General features: G+C 38.5%; 1 protein-coding gene and 1 non-coding gene across 2 annotated transcripts; both read left to right on the top strand.

Annotated features, from left to right (window-relative positions):
- The first annotated feature begins 4,473 nt into the window (after positions 1-4,473).
- On the top strand, positions 4,474-22,682 carry LOC129929001 (uncharacterized). Its single transcript, XM_056045654.1, has 3 exons — positions 4,474-4,804; positions 18,307-18,450; positions 19,307-22,682. Exons 1-3 carry the CDS (start codon positions 4,702-4,704, stop codon positions 22,579-22,581), a joined length of 3,522 nt encoding a protein of 1,173 aa, XP_055901629.1. The 5' UTR covers positions 4,474-4,701; the 3' UTR covers positions 22,582-22,682.
- Trnac-gca (transfer RNA cysteine (anticodon GCA)) lies at positions 15,317-15,388 on the top strand. The gene has a single exon. It is a non-coding gene; the product is annotated as a tRNA-Cys (tRNA).
- Positions 22,683-23,244: the final 562 nt, after the last annotated feature.

Raw genomic sequence — 23,244 nt, 5'->3', positions numbered from 1 at the left:
ACCTGGACACTGTTCTTGAAAACGCCTGTAATGATCTTCCTAGAAACTTGTCAGTTGATATAGATGTATATCTTTAGGAAGAGAAATTCTAGCTAGTTGGCCAAATTTTTTTTATAGTTTAAATTGTAAAAATTTTTTTTTTTAAATTGTAAAAAAAATTTTTTTTTTTTTTTTTTAAATTGTAACAAAAATTTTTTTTTTTTTACATTTTTGTTTATTTTAAATTTATTTTTTTGTAAAAAAAATTTTTTTACATTTTTTTTTTTAAATTTTTTGTTTTTTAATTTTTTTTTATAGTTTAAAATTTTTTTTTTTTTTTAATTGTAAAAAATTTTGTTTTTAATTTTTTTATATTTTTTTTTTAAATTAAAAATTATTTTTTTTAATTTTTAATTTTTTTAAATTTTTTTTATTTTTTGGATTACTTTGTATATATATTTTGTATATATCCCTGTATATATTTTTTACTTCTGTTCATTCCATTTGAGATGTCTCCGTAGGACAGTGTTTCTCAAACTGTGTGCCGCGGCACACTAGTGTGCCGCCGAAGATTTGCAGGTGTGCCGCGGGAGTTTTGAGAACGCCACACGTGCAGCGTTACGCAGGTCTGCCTACTATTAAATTTTTATTTTATGTTGCGATGACATTCCCACTTGCAACGACCAGTAATAGTAGTGGGTCGCTCCATATTGACGGAAAGGGGTGTTAGCTCTTTAGGTTATGAAATTTTCCACCATACATAATTATAATGACTCAAATGTAGGCCGCCTTAGCAGACGCAAAGCAGTTCTTGAATTGGTAACGATAATAATAAGCGATGTGTTTCGTGTAAATTGTTTAGAGTCTAGGTGTAAGCTAATAATAACAAAACAAAAAAAAGTTATCCATGGAGAAATACGTTAGCAAAAATGAAACTTCGAAAGCATTAAATGAAAAGCAAGGAACCAAACGAAGGTACAAAGAAGATTACATCGGATATAGTTTTATATCTTCTGGACCTGAAGATGCTCCATTGCTATTCTGTCTGATCTGCAATGCAACTCTGTCGAATGTGGCGCTTTTCCAAGCAACTTGAAGAGACACTTGGAAACAAAACATCCAGCTGTAAAAGCCAACCTACGGAATACTTGGAAAACATTAGGGCTCAACAAAATAAACAAGCTAAGAAACTTACGAACTACCTAAAGCTGCCAGAAAAGGGATTGATTGCAAGTTATAAGGTTGCTCAGTTATTAGCAAAAAAGCAAGAAAGCACACACAGAGGCTGCATCTGTCATTGCACCAGCTTTAGCAATAGTTGTTGAAACTATCCTTGGACCCGATACTGCCGAAAAAGTTAAGAAATTTCCTTTGTCCAATGATACTATCTCGCCAGGACATGTTTTGGATTTCAATCAACAAGTTATATCCTGCAATCAGTTTAAAAGCAATCCAAATAATTCTTCCATTTGCATCTTTATGGTATTGTGAGATTGAATTTTCAGCACTGATTGAAATCAAGTCTAAGAAAAGCTTATAAAGAGAGAGACTTCTTACAATAGACGATGAAATGCGAGTTTGTTTGTCGACTCTGGATACTTGATTAGATCGCATTTGGGCATTTGCTCTCAAAAACAGGCATACCCTACACATTAAATGTAATACTTATACTTAAAAACAGGTAAAATCTTTTTATTATAAAACAACTGTTGCTCTTCGTGGTGTGCCGCGAAATTTTTGTAGTTTTTTTACTGTGCCGCCAGACAAAAAAGTTTGAGAAACACTGCCGTAGGATCTTGAATGTCAAATGGAAAGAAAAAGTGTGCACTACTGAGATCCTTGCGCGATCAGGTATTCCCAGCATCTTTACAGCCCTCAGACAACGCCGCTTGCGCTGGCTTGGACATGTTCGCCGGATGGAGGACAAGCGCATCCCGAAAGTTATCCTCTACGGTCAACTCGCGACTGGCACAAGAAAAACTGGTTGCCCCCACCTCCGTTAAATAGATGTAATAAAACGTGACCTCAAATCAGTGAACATCAATACTGACAGTACAGACATTGCTCTAGACCGCAACAGTTGGAGAGAGAAAGTGACCAAGAAAGCGATGGACAGTGAAAGTACTTGGGTCTCAGCTCAGGAAGAAAAAAGTACAATCCGAAAAACGGCCAGCTCCTCTACCACCGAAGCAAAAGCCACCTTAACCTGCGCTATCTGTGGACGGGAGTGTCTCTCCAAAATAGGGCTCCACAGCCACATGAGGAAGTGTGCTCTGAGATGAACCATAGTCGTCCTATGACTGAAGGAGGCCAATGATGATGATGATGATGAAAATGATATATTTTTTACTTCTGTTACTATATAAGATGCACATTGTGTCTTCATTTTCCACGTCGCCATCTTTAGCTGTGGATTTCCTTGTTTTATTTGGTACGGTTAAATCTATCCACCAGGAAAATATCGCATTTTTAAATAAATCAACTCATCGCACGAGGAATGATTGGGACTAAAATAAATCTAATTAAAACTCTGTTGTTGTTTTTTAGCGGCCCCCGAAAGGGGAAAAGACGCTATTAGTTTTGTGCGAAATGTCTGTCCGTCTGACCGTCTGTCCGTCCGTCCCGTTTAGATCTCGTAAACTAGAAAAGATATTGAAAATCCGACATCACAATATTTTAGACCATTCAAAGTTCTGATGCAACGGCTACTTTTTTTTTTTTTCTGAAAGCGAAAAATCTAATTTTAAAATCAGTTATGCAAGCAGTTTTTTTTAAAGAGAACAAGCTAATTAGTATGCTAAACAATTAGATCAATTATAAGACATCAGTTAGGCCAGGTTAGGCGCGGTGGCTGAGCGGTAAAGCGCTTGGCTTCCGAACCGGGGGTCCCGGGTTCGAATCCTGGTGAAGACTGGGATTTTCAACTTTGGAATCTTTGGGCGCCTCTGAGTCCACCCAGCTCTAATGGGTACCTGACATTAGTTGGGGAAAAGTATAGGCGGTTGGTCGTTGTGCTGGCTACATGACACCCTCGCTAACCGTAGGCCACAAAAACAGATGAACTTTACATCATCTGCCCTATAGACCACAAGGTCTAAAAGGGGAACTAGTTAGGCCAGGTTCACATCTAACTTTACATTCACTTACACCTATCCTTTGATCTGCGGGACCGTTGGGGCACTACACAAGATCTGTTAACCTTCTTTCTCCATTCTTATCTCTCATTTGTCTTTGATATAATTTCATTCGGATGTTCTTTCTGAAAATATTGAAGCCTGCCTGGGTGGACCTCTTCGGGGGCCGATTTTGAGTTTGTGTTTCCACACGAACTGTCTTTTGTAACCTTGTTTTTTTTTATTTTTCTTTGAAACTCAAACATGAATTAATAAATTATTTCAAATTTAACACAGTAAAAAAAAAATCTAGTTATCCCCTATTGTTATCTCCTCTTGGTTGAAATGTAATTTTGTAATATATTATTAATAAATCATTCTTATATCTTAGTTCTGTGGGACAATCGCACAGCAGACTGACATCAAAAGTCTATTCTGTGACTTCACAGTCCTTTTTCTATTTCTCGGATTACAATGGAATATTTTTAAGCTTTTTTTTTCCCCCAAGAGTGATATTTTCATTCAAAGATTGAGTTTGTGACAGAACTCTCCTTCTTAAAGAAACACTCTTCAGTGCCCTGAGTTCGCCTCTGTAATTAGAATGGAATCTTAATGCATAAAGTCAATACTAACGAATTTCTTTTTTTTTTTTCTTCTGTCTGTTCAAATGCTCCATTCAATATTGTCACAACTCATCAGATGTGGAGCATTACTCACTGGTTCGACTTTTGTGACATGTTATAGACCACTGTCTTTGAATGTTTAAACCAAGCGCCACGCGTTAGTCTCCCCCTTTCCCCGGTTTATATTAAACAATGAGGAAGAAATAAAAAGGAATGAATATTTTCTTGGACTCCGTTCATTTGGTGCATAAGCGAACAAAAACAAGGGCCCACAACTAACAAGTACTCGCCAACGTGATTGTCTTTCCTTGAGGCTTTGCAGAAAGTCAAGTGGAGCGTTTGTTGGTTCTGGAAAAATACCTCAACGAGTGCTCTTCCCCTTTCTCTCTCATTCACCCTGCGAGTAGCTCTGGGCATTGTTAGTATCGAGTTAGTGTTTTGAAAGTTTAGATCAACAGTCCGCTGCATTTGTCCATGGGCTATTTGTTTATGACAATGAACTGCAACGAATGTCAATTTGTGTTGGTCAGTCGACTCAGCCATCACAAGAAGCAGAAATATTTGTTCCTTGTCGTCTGTCGCTCCATTTAAAAGGGTCTCCGCGCGTTCCAGAGCCACATTTGAAAAACTTGTCGTCTGCTAAAAGAGCGAGAACTAAAGCAAGTGAGAGTTTTAGAATTTTGTGTACGCGAAACATTTTTTTCTCATGGATATTAAGTAGTTAATAAACTTTTTTTAAAACCCTCAAACGACTGTGACAGTGATAACGTAATCAACGAATAACTTTAAAATTCTTTGCGGAAAACTTTCACAGAAACATTTTTACAAAAGAGTTCAACAGGATTGAAAAAATAAAAATTAACAACATCGATAAAGAATAAATCTCCAAGCGTTTCACTGACTCGTATTGTACTTATATAAGACCCCAAAAACAAGGGTGATTGCTAACACTTGTATAACTGTTTGTGACCATTGAGGATTTAGAGATGGCTGCTATAGTAAAGGAGAAAATGGGACAAGGCGCCAAATATTTAAAGTCAAACAACAATATGTGTCTGGTCGTTCTTCTTCTATCAGTCATGATCGAAGGTAAGAGATGTGTGACCTTTTTTTGTTGTCATGTCAATTAAACAATCACTGACCTATACATTGTTAGATCACTGGCCTATACATAGTTATATCTCTGGCCTATACATTGTTACATCACTGATCTATACATTAATAGATCACTGACCTATACATTGTTAAATCGCTGACCTATACATTGTTAAATCACTGACCTGTACATTGTTAAATCACTGACCTGTACATTGTTAAATCACTGACCTGTACATTATTAAATCACTGACCTATACATTGTTAAATCACTGCCCTATACATTGTTAAATCACTGACCTATACATTGTTAAAAACAAATAAAAAATAAAGAGAAGAACACAATAAATTGACACAAATGATTGAACACATTTTTTTTTTGTGTTAAAGAAAAATTAAACATTTATCAGTAAAATTGGCTTCTTTGGATAAAATAAGAAAAAAGTAACACTCTCTTTCTCTTTCTCTCGTTGCGTAAATACGTCAAGTTTAGACGTTATCTTATAAAATACAGACGTTACTTCAAAGATGAAGATATTTACGTCCTACGCGTATCCCCAGGCCAATCTATTCATATATGTTAATCAATGAATTAAACATTGGTTTTATTGGTAGTATAAATTATAACAATTAAAACTTGTTCCACACAGAGAGATGAGCGCAAGTCATGGGAGGGGAGGGGGGTTAGAAGTTAGAACTGCCTCTTGGCGTGTGATGAATGTTTCACAAGTTTCAAGCTGGCTAGCAAAAAGCCTCAATCCCTGCAAGACATTAGAATGTAATTACTGATTGGCTTGCATTTAAAAATGAGCATTTTTTTTTTTGGATAAACTCATATCTTGGTTATTTCTATGAAACCAAATATTGGGATATAGGGCCGAGAGGCGTGGCTACTTTCTGGATAGCAAATTGGGGGGCTGGTTAACACTACCCATCAAAAAGATTCTTAGCGGGAGGGTGTGGGAATCTGGTCGGTTGAGTGAGTTGTTCAGCTGGTCCAATGTGGCGTCTATTTTTAGTTGTCGAGTCTAATCTTATAAAATATAGACGTTGCTCCAAAAAAAAGAAAATAATTACGCGTCATGCATCTAGCCATGCATGTTAACCAATGACTTAAATTCTGCCAAGTCACTGGTTTTCCTGGCTAGCTCAGGCAACCCATTCCATGCTCTAATAGCACTAGGGGAAAAGGAGCTTTTGTACTAATTAGTCTTAGCATATGGAACGACGAATGTGCATTTATCTTTGTGTCTTCAAAAGATCTTGCCCTGGTCAGTACTGTCCACTGTTTTGCTGTATTCGGTTCACCATGTCTCATTGTTCATTGCTTTCAGTCGGTAGGATGGCTGCCTGGTCGTACGGTTTGCGCGCTGGACTGTCGTTCGGATTTATCGACGGTCGAGGGTTCAAACCCTGCCCGCTCCCATCCCCCGTCGCCCTCCGGAAATATCCGAAATATGTAAAACAATTTACAAAAACAACATTTTACAAAACAAAATATTAACATTCGACAATCTGGAAGGAAAAAAAAAACCCATGTCAAATCTTCATCAATTTACAGCAACAGATTTGTTGTTTAACCACTGGATATTTTTAAAACCATGTATGCAACAATGAGCAATGTTCAGTCAACCGACAGTCATTACTCAAAGGGCAGGTCGTCAGACTAATTGTATAGGTCAGCCTATAAAAAAAAGCACAGGTCACTGTGATCCCTCATTCTGACACGTCTGGTCAGTCATGCTTTCACGTCTGCTGTAACATTTGACAAATCCATTAGACTAGGACTGCGTTTGTCAATCGAGGGAGGGTGGAGGGCTCAATGTGCTGACAGGGGGGGGGGAGCAAAGTCGATCCTGTTTTGTTTTTGTGTAGTGTAGTTATTCATCCGTCGTATGTGCGAATTAATTAAGTATAAAAGTAAAACTCATTTATTAATTATTTTTTTTTTTTGGGAAGGCAAATCTGCAACAAGAACGCTTTTAAAAAACTCTTTTAATGGGTCTTCGTTGTAAACTCCAGGAGAATGAATTTCTGAAGCTCAGTAGCCAGGAAAACGCTTTGCGCACCCCCCAACTTATAGCGCTTCCCTTGACCTCCAGCTGGCTAATAGAGTATGAACGTATTTTTGGGATGGGGGGGGGACTTGTAAAACACTGGACCAGTTAATCAGCGGACAATCTGATACATTGACTTTTCATGTACATTTAAGTCCATTTCATTGCGTTCGACCAGATTTGAACCAAAAAAAAATTTTAAGCGTCCTTTGGGTCTGGAAAAAATTAAATGAACAGACTTCTTGCCATCTCTCAAAAGACTAAGACTAAGACTAAGACTGCTTTATTGATCCATATGGAAATTTGTTGTGATTACAAGGACTCTTTTCTCATATAAAGGCAACACAACAGAAACATACACATAAATAGAACAGACACAACATAAAAAGTTCATTCAGCGACTACACACAGGCATCTTGGTCCTTTTCACATTTTAATGAAAGACTTAATTTAGTCATGATTAGGCTGCCTGGTATGCGCTTCGAACTGCAGACGCGGTTGTCACGCGTTTGAACCCTGCCCGCTGATATCCCCCGCAGGTTTGGACTAGGATGTAATGATGATTTAAATGTTTAAATTTATTTTTTATTTGTTTAGGGCTCCGTCTGTCATCGAGATGGAGTGACTGCTTCATTGCTGTGGGGAAAGCCTTGGTGATAAATCTGTGAGTGCTAGGAACCCATGCGTTAACACTCGCCCCCTCTTCCATACTGACCTGATCTAAAATAACGGAAAACCATCACCATTCGGGTCAGGTGGCTGCGGAAGATAGCCAGAGGGCAGTAGTAAGCCCCCCGCCCACCAACGAGTTCTAGAAAAAAAAATAAACCATAATTTTTTTTTTTCTAAATTATAACCTTTTTGTTACCTCTAAGGTACTCTCTCGATCTTATATTTTGTAGCTGACTTTTTGTGCTTTACTTTTATTTTTCTAAACAGTTGTTTAGGTCTAAGTCTAAATGCATAAAAAAAAATCAGCAAAGAAATAACAAGTGCGTTCCAGCATTTCATCATTTCATTCAGACTAGAAATACAAGCAGTAAATAACAAATTCAATATGTTACATATTTGTTTGTAAGAATCCAGGTGTGTGTGTGTGTGTGTGTGGTGTAGGTGTGGACGGAAGGGGCGGGGGAAATTTTTTTCTGTGTTTTACACAATGTATACAAGCGCCATACCCCTCCACAAAAGTTCAGAAAAACGGAATCTCGCGAGATTTAGGGGAGGGAGGGTGGGGGTGACTTCGGGAGGTCTTGTTGTTTCAGTGTAGGTAGGTTAAACCTAAAAGTCTGTAAAATCTAAATGTAGGTTAAGTGCTAGAGTAACACGTTGTCGGACAAAAGAAACTTTTTTTTTTTTTCAATTTGCATTAACAATAAAAACTTCTGTTTATAGAAAGTCTTTATAATGAGAGCTCAATGATTAATTCAGGTTGTAGGCTTTAGTCCGATATTGCAATAGTAAGATAAGTGTTCGATTTTCTTATCTGGGAGTTACTGTTTCAGTTTCATGTCTTCTACGTCCCTTCCTCCTAACTGCAACCATCCCCCTGCAACCCTAACCCTGCAAACATCACTAGTTCTTTCCCTTTTATACTTAACGATGCGCCGATAATAATATGGATAGTCTTTGAATCAGGGCCGGCCCTAGGTAATTGGCGGCCCTATGCGAAGTGAGTAGAGTGGCCCCAAATGAAATAGAAATAAAAAATAAAGACCAAATAATACGCTAAGAATTATCAAAATTCCTGTATCTATATTTTGTATTTGGGTTTTGGGAGTCAGCTACAAAGATCGGGTCTCAAACAAGGAAATCCTATGCCGAACTGGGAGTCGAACACTTAGTGAGGTTGTGACTGAGCGTCACATGAGGTTTGCGGGACATGTTCTACGTCAAAATGAATTACGCACCCCCAAGAGTTGCGATAACATGGAAGCCAAAACGAGGAAAGCGCAAACAGGGACGTCCTCGTATTACTTGGCGACACACCTTCCTGGAGGACCTCAGAACAGTGGACACCAGGTGGGCGGGGGCTTCAGACATTGCCAGTGACAGATCTTTATGGAGACAGCTTGCTGCCCAATGCTCCGAACGGCGCGGGAGGACCTAGGTCTAAGTAAGTCTATATCTAAATCAACGAATAAGTTAAGTTAGCACAGATAGAACTGATGTGCTTTATGGACGATTGGGAACAACGTTTAGAGATTTCACCAAAAGGAAGACACCGTGGTCTTATCTTATCTTCTTATCTTATATGATACAGACGTTACTTCAAAAAAAAAGACGATTACGTCCTACGCGTCATGCATTTAGTCATGCATATTAACCAATGACTTAAATTCTGCCAAGTCACTGGTTTTCCTGGCTAGCTCAGGCAACCCATTCCATGCTCTAGTAGCACTAGGGAAGAAGGAGTATTGGTACAAATCTGTCCTAGCATATGGGACGAGGTCTTCTAGCATATGCAGTCTAACAAGTAGATCTAAACATTGTCTTCGAGTTTGAAGATTAGTTAGGAATGCAGTATTTCCCTTGGCTGCGCAGCCCCAGCTGTGACCTACATATTTTGCCACATCCAGGGCAAGGATAACGTTTCGACATTTCACCAAAAGGAAGAAACAATGGTCTTCAAGCATACGTAGTCTAACAAGCAGATCTAAACATTCGATAATAAACTTTGAATCATGGTAGAGACTTGGAGCTAGGCTACTACACAGAGTTCTGCTTCGTTTGAGATTTGATCCATGTTTTACAAAGTTTTCTCTAAAGAATGTCTTTGAGTCCTGTGTGAGGCCCCCAGCATTCGGAGATCCTAGGCGGCTGCCTAGTTTGCCTATGCCTGAAGCCGGCCCTGTTCGAGTCCGAAGATTAATGAGGAATTCGGTATTTCCCGCGGCTACTCAGCCCCAGCAACGACCTACATACTTTGCCAGAAAGCCTACACTTTAATAAACGCACACAATTTTTTTTTGCACAGGGCACTTCTGATCTAAGTGTGTGTGCCTCTGTGACACTGTGTATGCCTGTAAGTGTGTGCCAGTGAGAGTGTGTGTTATGTTTTTGTGTAAGATTTTAGTGCAATAGGAATTGTAAATATATCATCGGCTTTTTTTTTTCTATTTGTGAGGTGTATTAGCCTACTTATTGGCTGCCTGGTCGTGCGGTTTGCGCGCTGGACTGTCGTTCAGATTTATCGATGGTCCAGGGTTCAAGCCCTGCCCGCTCCCATCCCCCGTCGTCCTGCGGGAGGTTTGGACTAGGAAGTAATTATCTTCAACTCTGAAGGAACATCCGAAACATGTAAAACACTTAAAATTAGCATAACCATGTTGGCCGTCTTAAACTGATGGCCTCTTTTTTTTTTAGCGGGAAATCGCTTTCTTTTTTTTTCTATGGCTCCAACATTCACGCTTCACTTCTGACACCAATTTTTTTTAGCGTTAAATATATAGATGCATATTACTTAGAGGCTTCCTCGTGCCTGGTCGAACGGTATGCCCGCTGAACTATCGTTTTAGTGGAGGTTTCTACAATTTTTCAAAAGCTTTAATAAAGATCCACTGCCATGAAATGTATGTATATCCAAAAGCATGCTATATTTTAGAAGAAAAAAAACAGTGAAAAATTCTTGTAAATGAAATATGCATATTTTGTTTTAAAACGTGTATATTTTTGAATGCCCCCTTAAAACACGCACCGTCGTAAATCCGGAGCTGTATTTACTTATTGCGAGCATGCTACAAGCTTACAATTCTTAATCACGATATTTTGTCAACCGTAAAAATGAAAAAAAAAAAGTTAAAAAAAAAATAAAAACTTAAAAGTTTTTGATCCCTCGAAATAAGAAATATTTTTATCTCTCTTGTGGAGTCCCTGGGGCTGTAGCCACACCTGCCCTCCATTGAATCCGGCCCTGATTAGATTAGCCACTGAATATTAGAGTGACGACTTATTTGTCGTCTTCAGTGTGAAGTGTAGGTACAAATGGTCAATTCCTGCCTACAGAAACAGAGTGTCGTAGTCCACATGGCGTAGTGTTATCATTTGACCTCCTACATGTAAATAGACACGCGGTGGTTTAGAGAGTTTGATCGCCCACACAATGTTGATAGAGGCTATCAGATGACGTCATTAGTTCCGGAAACCAACGATAGATTTACATACAATTTACATGGAATAAGGAGCAGTATACGAACCATTGCCATTGCTGCGTATGCAGTGATTTGAATTTAGTGGTTCTCAAACCGATTTAGTCAAACGTAATATTTAGAATAAAAAAAAAATCTTATTTCAATCGAGACTCGATTGTATGAATCGGGAGTTAAAAAGATTTTTTAAAAATCCAGGGATTTGTACAATGTAGACATTTGAATATAATATTTCAAGTGGACTCAGAGGCGCCCTAAAGATCCCGAAAGTAAAAATCCAAGTCTTCACCAGGATTTGAAGCCGGGAACCCCTGTTCGGAAGCCAAGAGCTCTACCACTCCACCACCACACCTCTATTATATACTCTCGTAATAATCTCTTTCTCATTACATCTATAGCTATCTTAACAAGTTCCATCTTCTAAGGTTCCTCCCTCTCAAATCTGACTCTAAAAAGCAAAATTTGTCAGTAAATATGTTACAATTTTAGTACGTTCTTTGAAAAGAGTTGATTCAAAGAGATTCAAGCAAACATATTTGAAAAGAGTTGATTCAAAGTGATTCAAGCAAACATATTTGAAAAGAGTTGATTCAAAGTGATTCAAGCAAACATATTTGAAAAGAGTTGATTCAAAGTGATTCAAGCAAACATATTTGAAAAGAGTTGATTCAAAGTGATTCAAGCAAACATATTTGAAAAGAGTTGATTCAAAGTGATTCAAGCAAACATATTTGAAAAGAGTTGATTCAAAGTGATTCAAGCAAACATATTTGAAAAGAGTTAATTCAAACTGAATCAAACAGAAATGAGTAGTGTTAGAGAGCAAAATCATAAGCATTGATGCTTAAATTTCTTTCAAGTTAAAAAACAAAATGGCCAGCAGACGATAGTTTGAAACACACTGGTTTTAATGGCATGACGAATAGGTCCACAAAGTTATTGATCTCATCTCATCGATGCGAAAACATCTGTTACTTAAGATTGATTTTGTGTTTAGGTTGTTTGAAACTAAGATATTGTTTTATTACGCCGCGTAGTAATACAGTAATAAATCTAATAGCAACAAGCGGATGTTTTCATGTTTTCTCGGGGCGGTGAAAAACAAGCCGGTAGGGGTGGAGCCCGGGAGGTTGGGGAAATGGCTAAAGATAACAACAAGGGAGAGAAGTTGTTCAAACTGTTTACTTCTGCCGCTCTTGACATCTCAAGTCGAGATTGACAGAATAAAACTTTGACTTGACTAAAATAAAACCCAATTTGCTTTAAAAAAAAAAAAAAGACCCAGATCCCAATCGAAACCATAGTCGATGTAAATTAATCCAAAGAAAACTTAGACTCGGTGTAAATGTAAATAAAACATTATAATCGATATAGGGCCGGCCTTAGATGATTGTGGGCCCTAGGCGAAGTGAATTTTTGTAGTAACAAATTAAATAAAAAAAAAACACAAATAAACAGCGAAAAAAATAAATTATGCAGTTTTTAAAAACCTTTTTAAAACCTTTGTCAGACAAGTGTACTCCAAAACAAAATTGCGAACAAAATTGTACAGATGCAATAATGAAGATTTTTCCAGTTCTGCGCAAGGCCACTACCAATTGGCTGCCTAGTTTGCCTATGCCTAAGGCCGGCTCTGCTCGATATCCAAACATCATTGCATCTCTTTCTTTCAAACTGAAAGTGCTTAACCGCTTAGTTATCACTGTATAGAAGGAGAACGTGGTGTTAATTACTGCACGATGTATGACGCATATCTTGGGGTCTAGGTTTGTTTGTCAGGTACAAAGTGTAGCAAGGGCCTGGTGGTTGAGTGGCAATGCATTTGGCTTCAGAACCAAGAGGTCTCGACTTCGAATTCCGATAAAGACTGGGATTTTGGGTACCTTTCATACATTGACGAAGATGTGCTGGCCACATGATGCCCTCCTCAACCGAAAACATGAGATGAAAAGGACCATCTGCCCATATTCGCAAATCTTTACACCATCTGCCATACAAATCATCAGTCTGAAAGACATACCTTTACATTGTACATATTAAGGACTCAGCATTTTCTTTTATAGCTTTTAATATCTAAAACTTATATTAGTTTAACATTGAATACATTTATTATTATTTTGATTCTCCTGGACACATTATTGTAAATTTCTTTTAAATAGTGTAATGACACAAGGTGCGTAGAAGTTGAGGTTAATCGGGTTTTTCCTAAGTGACGTGACGAGTAACAAAAGAGGAGGATTACGAACAAGAAGAGTAACGGACAATACGCCTTAGAGGACGACGCTAGGCTAGCGACGACAGAGGACTGTGCCCTTTTTATTGTTCATTAAATTGTTGAAGTTATCAGCCTGCGTTATCAAGTATATTATTTATTCATTCTGTTGTTGTGTCTGCTATGGGCTCGCATGCACCATTAACATCTATAATCATCAACAAAATAGACCATCAACAATAGTTGATATAAGTCTTATATAATGGTCAACCAAGTTAGTAAAGAAGCATCTCGATCTTTTATTGTAATATAGGTGACGACAGGCGAACTGTATCCACAAGGCTATTTTTAAATATTTATTGTATCAGTTTAGGTAGTGGCTCATTTGACTATCAGAGCACATTCGGTGTTTCATTTAATTGTTTGTGTCATTTCAAATGTGGCTGAGTAAGGCAGAAATGTATTGAAAGACATCAACACTGAAAGGTTTTCTCCCTTTTTTTGTATTTCAGGAGCTGGTTAAGGTTTACGGCTAATCCGCTAATCCAACTCAGCTGTTTTTATTGAGCGTTTGTTAAATAGCTTAGCATCCATGAAAACACTGAACAAAGGGGAGATAATCTGCTGAGAATATTTTTTTTTAAAGGAAAAATTTTTGAAGGCTGACAGAGAGAGAGAGAGAGGGAGAGAGGGAGGGAATGAAAGAGAGAGTCTTATGCAGATAAAGATATCGAAAGATAAAGTCCAAGGCTTAAAAGCGAGATAGCTATGTGCTATATATCATGTACCATAGCCTAAAACGTCTTATCAAGGGGACTGCATCAATCATCTGGTCATTAAATGGGTCACGGCGACACTTAAGTGATTTGAACAAGACGTGAACATTAAAAAAGTAATTCGAAAATAACATAAAAAGTAGAAGTGTAGTGTATGTGTGTGTGAGTGTGTGAGTGTGTGTGATTCTGGTCATGTGTCTTAACAGTCTTGTTTTTTGACACGTCATCATTTAATAGCAGACACTGTTGGAAGGTCATAGTCACGTGTGAGTCTCTCTCTCTTTTCTCTTTCACGCACATTCATTCTTCCAATTTTCTTTTTGTCCATTCCCTCCTCTCTCTCTCCATCTCTCTCTCTCTCTCTCTCTCCATCTCTCTCTCTCTCTCCATCTCTCTCTCCATCTCTCTCTCTCTCTCCATCTCTTTCTCCATCTCTCTGCATCTCTCTCTCTCTCCATCTCTCTCCATCTCTCTCTATCTCTCTCTCTCCATCTCTCTCTCCATCTCTCTCTATCTCTCTCTCTCCATCTCTCTCTCTCCATCTCTCTCTCCATCTCTCTGCATCTCTCTCTCTCTCCATCTCTCTCTCCATCTCTCTCTATCTCTCTCTCTCCATCTCTCTCTCTCCATCTCTCTCTATCTCTCTCTCTCCATCTCTCTCTCTCCATCTCTCTCTCTCCATCTCTCTCTCCATCTCTCTGCATCTCTCTCTCTCCATCTCTCTCTCTCCATCTCTCTCTCCATCTCTCTCTATCTCTCCATCTCTCTCTCCATCTCTCTGCATCTCTCTCTCTCCATCTCTTTCTCCATCTCTCTGCATCTCTCTCTCCATTTCTCTCCATCTCTCTCTCTCCATCTCTCTCTCTCCATCTCTCTCCATCTCTCTCTATCTCTCTCTCTCCATCTCTCTCTCCATCTCTCTCTATCTCTCTCTCTCCATCTCTCTCTCCATCTCTCTCTCTCGATCTCTCTCTCTCTCCATCTCTCTATATTATTGAAGGTCTTTCAGACTTTTTAAAACACTAATAAAGCAATGATCAATGTAAAGATTTTAAGTCTCAGATTGTGGAATAACTTTTTAATTGAACAAGTGATCAGGTTCAACTTTGAGTTTAACCAAGTATAATACGAAATGTAGATCTGGGTCTAAAATACATAAAACTAGTGACCTCTGCTGTAGAGTCTCTTCAACATTTCAACTAGTTAAGTTGGTGTCTAGCTTAGGAGGGATTCGAATATTTTTACTAGACAATCAATTTACTTATAATAAATTGTTAAAATATATTTAGATATAATAGACATATCTTCCATCAGGGGATATAGCTCAGTGGTAGAGCATTCGACTGCAGATCGAGAGGTCCCCGGTTCAAACCCGGGTGTCCCCTATTTTTTTTTTTTTACATTAAATATTTTTTACAAATTATTTCGTTGAAAGGTTAGGATTATCTATGATATACATTATACAATGGTAATATTGGCTCAATCCTCATTAGTCAAACTCCATCTTAAACCAGTCTTCGATGCTGTTAGTCAGAGACAATGTTATTCTAGAGAGCAGGTCTCAGGGCGCGTGGTTTATCTTATAGCACCAAGTTTCTGTTTTCTCAAAATGACTATTTTCAAGGGCGCCTGTGGGCTCCATGGAGCTGGCGCAGTACACCGCGGGGGATGGGTGGGGGGTGGAGAGTTGGAATAGCAACACTTTCTTTCGGACTACACCGCTTGACCACACTTTAATATTGACCCATTTCTGCGGTTTGAGTGAACGAACGTGTTTGTATGTGTGTGTGTGTATGTCCAGTTTGTACTGCTCGTTTGTTGTGTTTTTTTTTTTTTTGGGGGGGGGGGATGGGAGACCTTATCTTTCCTAACCAAAAAGCATGCCAATAAAGAACAAATTCATATTAAAATTAAATTAAAAAAAAATTATTATGGCTTTTATATAGCGCTACTTTCATGCTTATAGCATGCTCAGAGCGCTTTGGTCCAATCGCAGTTGTGGACCAGTGGGGGGGGGGGAGGGGGTATCTAGGAGAAGGTTTTTCCGTGCTGCCTTTAGGCGCTCAGTAAACACAACTCTGCCCGAGTCGGGTATCGAACCTCGAGCCCCCTTCATAGGTAGCCAAGCCAAGCCAAGTTCAAGCGCGCTTAGCCTCTCGACCACGCTTTAAACAATCCAAAGTGAAACATGACCGGTATAATTTTTTTTAAATAAAATTAAAAAAAGAAAACTCACCCTCCCAACTTTTTTCCCACTCAAGCTAGTGTCGGAGCGCCTCAAATATATCCGACAGCCTCCGAAATGACCTAGTAAATATTGTCCTTTTAATAAAGATTTTCCGAATGATACTAATGTCTATCAGTACCAGGTGACCGAGCCTCGTTCTGACGAACAATTTTTTGTTATGGAAAGATATTTACCCGATCTCATTTTAGAAACTTAACTCTTTCTCTCCGTAATTATTTTCCTCATTTTGAAGGTATTAATCATTTTGCTAATTTGTATTTCACTCTCCTGTTATGATTAAATTTCAATAACTTTCTTGTTTGTTGTCAGAAAATGTTATATTTGGTATCGACTCATGGAAGAATGCATGCTCTTTTTACATATTACAAAATAAAGTTTATAAATCTAAAATCAATTTAGTTTAATGGGGGGGTCAAGTAAACGCTGGCATCGTCAATTAGGAGAGAAAGAGTTAATGTAATTGACAAAAAATGAGCGATAGGGTAAAGACTGCCAATCCGAAGTGCTGTTCTTGTGTTCATTGAGTTCTAAATGACATTGTACATGGCGATTAGAATAGAAAGTCTCTAAAGTCCCGCCCCCCCCCTTCCCAAAATAGTCTAGAAAAACCGCAGTTCACATTGAACCTTTTGCTAAATAAAACTATTGGAAATTATTGGCTTGGAAAAAGTCATTTCAGTATAACTTCTCAAGCGGTTAAGTTCAGACATTTAATATTGCTATCAGTATATTCATTACGGCTTTCGTAAGAAACATCAAGTGATTTCAAATCTCTACGTTATAGGGTAAAACATGCACTTTGTAACAAAGTAAAACTGGCGCATTTTTTTCCTGAGAGACTTAAGAGCCGCGTAGGTGGCTTTTACTTTGTTGACAAGGCTAATAGAGCCTACAATAAGATGGTGCGCAAATGTTTAATTAGGGCTAATTGATTCATTCAAACTTGTTCATGTTTTTGTGTGCTGCTGTAAGCCAGTGATGTCAGTTTTGTCAAAGTTTTTTTTTCTTTTTTTGCTGTAGGCCGAGTGACGTAAGTTTTTTCCCTTTGACGTCATATAGATAATTTTTATTCATAAAACATTCTAGCCAAAATTCATTTTTTCGATAATAAAACATTTTCCAACCGATATAACGGTCGACGTCAAGTTTTCGGGATGTGGCCAACTATTTAAGTTTTTTTTTTTTAAATCATTTATATACATGTACATCGAAATTGTAAAGAAAATAGAGCCGTTTTTGATAATAAAATTCAAATTGATATATATACATACATACAAGAATTGCTCGCTTAAGAGTATGGGATAACTGTAAATAGCATATGGTTATACATAGAGAACCTCACCATTTAAATTATATATATGATATACTGTTGGAGAATAAAGGGAAGTATTTAAATTTGATTAAAAAACTTGCAAAATATAAAAAAAATACTTTAAAAAAAAAACACTTATAAAAGGAAAAGCACCGCACAATCAATGCTTTATCTTTATCAATACTGCTAGGTTTCTACAAAAAGGAAAATTAATTATTTACCACTAATCGATGAATTAATTGCTTAATTTTTTGATTAATGTATTGTCTTCGACTACAAGTACTTGTGCGAAATTTCAATTTCATCTGAGAATGGTACGCGCTCTGGACTGTCGCCCTCGATGGACCCGTCTTGCAATCTGCTTGTCGAAAACCCCACGCTGTCATGTGGGAGGTTTAGACTTGGGTGTTATCTTCAATGGACCTCATTCACCAATCGTAAACAAACAACATTTAGTCACGTGATCTTATTGATAAAACAATGGAAAAAAACTGTCACGTGACAACCATCATGAATTAAACATGAGATCGTAAATTATATAGAAGAGATAAAGCACCACGTGGCTAAATGTTGTTTGTTTACGATTGGTGAATGAGGTCCATTAGGAAGAAATATTTGAGACATGTAAAATATCTTTCTATATGTGATCGATGCATGACTTATAAGGGATCTATGTGTGACCTATATATGACCAAAGTGTGACTAATGAGTGATCTATAAAACTGTTGTTTTTTTTGTTTCAGTGGCCGAGTCAGTAGAGTGCTACTGGTGTAGTGGAGTAGGTCCAGACAGACGGTGTGAGAGGTCACCTCAAAACAACACATTGGGCAGCGCGTCCATCAAGTGCTCCACTCGCTTCTGTGTCACCACCAAAGTCATCAATGCAGGTCAGTTGAACTAGGTCTGACCTGTTTAGATCAGGGATTCCCCAACAGTGTATTTACTTCAAAAGCTCCATTTTAACATCTCAAACTGTATCATAGTGAACCCAAAAAATATTTTTTTTTTAATTTTAATTTCTGACAGACATTTAAACTTGCAGCACGGAAACCTTCTTCCAAACACCCCCCTCACCTCCCCCGCCCACACCCCCAACTGTTTCACAAAAGAGATTTGACCCTAGCTCACTGAGCACGCTGTAAGCAGATGCGCCATTTAAAAGCAATTTTTAAAAAGTCATAATAACTTTAAAAAATATCCTAATATTCTGAAGATAATGTTAAATATCTTCAGAATCATGTTATAGCATCTTTAGAATATTGTCAATGTATCTTCAATAAAATGTCTTGCTATTTTCAAAAAATGTCAAACTATTTTCAAAAAATTTCATACTATTTTCAAAAAATGTCATAATATTTTCACAAAAAATGTCATACTATTTTCAAAAAATGTCATACTATTTTCAAAAAATGTCATACTATTTTCAAAAAATGTCATAATATTTTCAAAAAAAATGTCATACTATTTTCAAAAAATGTCATACTATTTTCAAAAAATGTCATACTATTTTCAAAAAATGTCATACTATTTTCAAAAAATGTCATACTATTTTCAAAAAATGTCATACTATTTTCAAAAAAAATGTCATACCATTTTCAAAAAATGTCATACTATTTACAAAAAATGTCATACTATTTTCAAAAGTTATAAAAGCTTAGGAAAAAAAATTGTAGAATATATTTTTTAAAGAAAAACTTATTTTCCAGTAGTTTGACTTTAAAAAGTTTGTTTTTCTAATCTTAGCGACAGGGCAAGTGGAATCGTTCGCTCGAAATTGTGACAATATACCCCACGGCAACACGTGCATCAGAGACCCCCATCTAATTACCTGCTACCAGACCTGCACTAGTGACCTGTGTAACTCAGGCAACCCTGACCCTGTTGTGATGGGAACTACCACTCTGGACAAGGCGTTCACCGTCGTTCCAAAGCCATATCGAAGCAGCCAGGCTTCAAAGGTGATTGAGGCTGGTGACTCGTTGCGTGGCCCGCCTCAGAATAGCATGAGTGAACCCAGCAAGGGCGTTAATGCTGCCGCAAGTGATAGGTTGAAGAAATTTAACATCGAGAGTATGAATATTGTGCCGTACAAATCGAAAGTGGGTCGCTACGTGGTTAAAGGAAACACAGTTCGTCACGTGGGCACAACACACAAGTGGTGGCTGGCAGACACAGACGCTACGAAGAAGTTGACAGACAATTATGTCACCAAAGAAAACATGAATGTGTTATCAGCCCCTGCGTCAAGGGATGAACCTCAACTCACTCGACCTAAAGCTCCGTCTCTAACTTCCTCATCAAATAGCGAGGCGAGTAGCCCAAAGAAAGACAATTTAAAACACACATCGGAATACGTCAGTAGCGTCCCTTTGACTAAGTTAACGCGCAATTCAAAGGAGGTAAGCGAGGATAAATCAAGACATTCTTTCGATTACATCAGTTATGTCCCTTTGAGCAAACCAAAACCAACAACCCCAAGTAAACAATGGTTTTCAGAATCTTCTTTCCCCAGAATTAGAAAAACGACTAAAAGCAGACAAATGTGGTACGATGTTAGTAGCCCCACCCAGGCCACCGACACTGAATCGCACTCTACTACTCCTGTTAAACCCGAATCAAACAATAAGAAAGGGCATCTTGTTCTACGGAAGCCTTTAAAACCTACTCAACCTACCCAAAACGGTGGACCATCAACGAAAACCAAAACCCAGAACACCAACAGAATACAGATTCGACCGACAGAGCAGATTCAAAGTAAGATAGATAACCTTCAATCCAAATCAAAGTTAGACCACCCCGGTTTGTCGTCCGAGGTGGCTGAGTTACTGCCCATTTTGGAAGCCTTAATTACCGATGGTAGCATCGCGCTCGATGACGCCACTGTCACCGCAGTGCCCAGCACCCAGAGAGCGGTCATCTCTGCAAAGCCCACCCCTTATCCAACCTACGGGCTTCTAGAGACGGCCAACATCTACACATCGCACGTACACGGGAGAAAATTTACCCAGAAACCCATTCACCAGACTATCAACAAGAGATACAGAAAAAAGCTGGCTAAAAGTCAGAGGTCAACTCGGGGGGACATCCGGGTCACGCCTGACAAGTTAGTCCCAGAACCATACATAGTTTCGTTTTTCAACAAGGGAGCTAACCCTAACCAGACCGAACCAGCCGCAGCAAGAAGTAACAACAGTTCCCCTGCTATCTCGAATGTTCCCGAAACAATTTCAATGTCCGTTCTGGCAGATAAGAATTTACATCTCAAAACAGACTCTAGCGTCGAAAGAAATTATCTGAAAGTAGAACCAACTTTGAGAATCATAATTGTAACAGAGAAACCCGACGACGTCAAAAGTGATGACTTTTGGCATAAACTCTCTACAGTCTCCAAGAACGCTAAATCAGAAATGCTTGACCTGAGATCCCTAAATCTTCAAGACTCACAAACTGTTACACCAGTACCCACAGACGCCAACTCCCTGACAATATCTCCTACTCCGAACACCCAGCTAGAACTAACTAGTCCCTCTCAAAACGTAAACGCTTCTAAATCTTCCAAAACAAAGTCAAGAAATGTTTATTCTCTTTTAAGCAAAAATAAGGAAATTTCTACCCATTTCAAAACGTCGCCAAAAGCGGGAAAATCCCAAACAGCAAAGGAAGTGACGTACGTTTCTGTTTACCCACAATTCAAAGCGACTTACAATCGAAGCAAAGAGAACCTCGTCAAGAAATCAGCCATGGCTGAAGCTAATGACGTGAGCAGACGTGAACTGGTACCACGCCCTGGCGTGGTTTATGTTAGTCCCCGTGGAGCTGTCACTACTCTCCCGCCAATCTCTGTTCTAAAAGTCGAATTCAGTGACGCCTCCGACACGTTCACTATTTTGACAGAGTCTAAGAAAAACAGCCAAAGGTCGAAACTTTACTCAGCGGCGCTTACCAATGTAGACTATTTAAACGAGGTCAATCGAAAGATTGGAGAAAAACTGAAAGCGGAAATTGAGTCGGGAAAAGATAACTCTGGTCTTTATCCCACGACTAGCAACGTGACTACAACAAAAAGTGACATGGTAACCAAGATCCAATGGGCAAACCAGAGCAGAATGCCAAATGGGGTCACGCCAACAACAACTTTGAGAAATAGCACAACAACTAATGACGTCATTGGTTCTATTTCCAACAGCTACGATTTAGGCGAGGTTCATTTTATTGGAATTTCCGATAACGCGCAGAACACTCTTCAAAACGAGTCCACCACAAATACGCCGTCTGCTGGTGAGCCAGAAACCAGCCAATCCACGTTACCAAAGAAAGACTCTGGGACAAACGTTGAACTTTTTCGAACTACTGGAGTAAACAGCGACTTTTCATTTAAAGCATCTGTTGGGGTAGACACTTCAACCAGTGTACCGTCGATCCAAGAGCAGACCGTTGAAAAACAGTTGAAAACAGAAAGCGATATGATGCAAATACATGTACACCCAGATGAAGCAAGTATCTCAGATTCTATAAACTCAGACACTTTTGCGACAAAGTCAGATGACCTTCAAGTCACCTTCACAACTACACTGGAACCAACATCTTCAAGTCTGCAAAAAACAGGAACTATTTCCAATCTGATCACTTCCGGTCTCAGAGAAGTTAACGAAGCGAAAAAAGAGAAATTAAACGAATCATCTCACCAGGGCCAAGTACCAAATGAACAAGGCAAGACAACTCCATTACCAGACAAAGACAAAAGGGTGATAATCGCTTACGAAGACACCTTGAACGAGCTATTAAGAAACGTCAGAGGCAGCTCCCCTGCACCACTGGCTGCTCTTTCATCTCGTTCCACTCTGGCGCCGACCATCTTCATCAAACCTGCACTCCACCTGCCAGGTAAAATCGCCAAGTTGGAAGGTAAAAAAAAATTGTTCTCATCTAAGAGAGCCAACTCGTCCACCTGGGTTCAGCCTGCACTCACTTACTGGTACCTGGTCGGTTTGGTGCTTGTTTCAATTTTACGCTTTTAAAACAGTCTGACGTCAGTGTGTGTGCGCGTGTCAGTATTATGATATTACAGGTCTGTGTTAGCCTGCACAATATAGACTTGACTTGAGCACAAATAGACCGAATAAAGTCAATCCTCAAACCATGCATTTGAACATATTGATTGTTTTATGAATTAATATTATGTACAAGTTGTGTACATTTGATGTCTCTTGCTCAATGTATTTAGTACACGTATGTATATAGTGCATCATAAGTAAGTCAGAAGTGACATTGTGTACATTTGGATGACAGTATTTATGACATTGACACGGGCAGCTGGTTTGTCCTGTATTATATGAGCTTTGCAAAACAGCCAACACAAAAATTATTACAAATTTTTAAAAAAATATTTTGATCAGTAAGTTTTTAAAAAATATAATGAATAGAATTTTTTTTTTTAAATTTTCATTTTCTAAAAGTTGGCATGAGACTTCACACCTGCTGTTCCATGTCTAGTTCCATGTTAAGTTCCATGTTAAGTTCCATGTCAAGTTCCATGTTAAGTTCTGGTCTAGATTTCCCTACTGAAACCTACCGTGAGAACAGCCAGCAAAAATAAGCCAATGATGGAGATTTTAGTTTCATGATTTTAATGAAAACTTTCCCTCTAAGTTTAATTATTAACTCTTTCTCTCCGTTAATCA

The sequence above is a fragment of the Biomphalaria glabrata genome, chromosome 11, assembly GCF_947242115.1.
Source record: "Biomphalaria glabrata chromosome 11, xgBioGlab47.1, whole genome shotgun sequence".
NCBI lineage: Eukaryota > Metazoa > Mollusca > Gastropoda > Planorbidae > Biomphalaria > Biomphalaria glabrata.
This window is presented reverse-complemented; position numbering and strand designations above follow the sequence as displayed.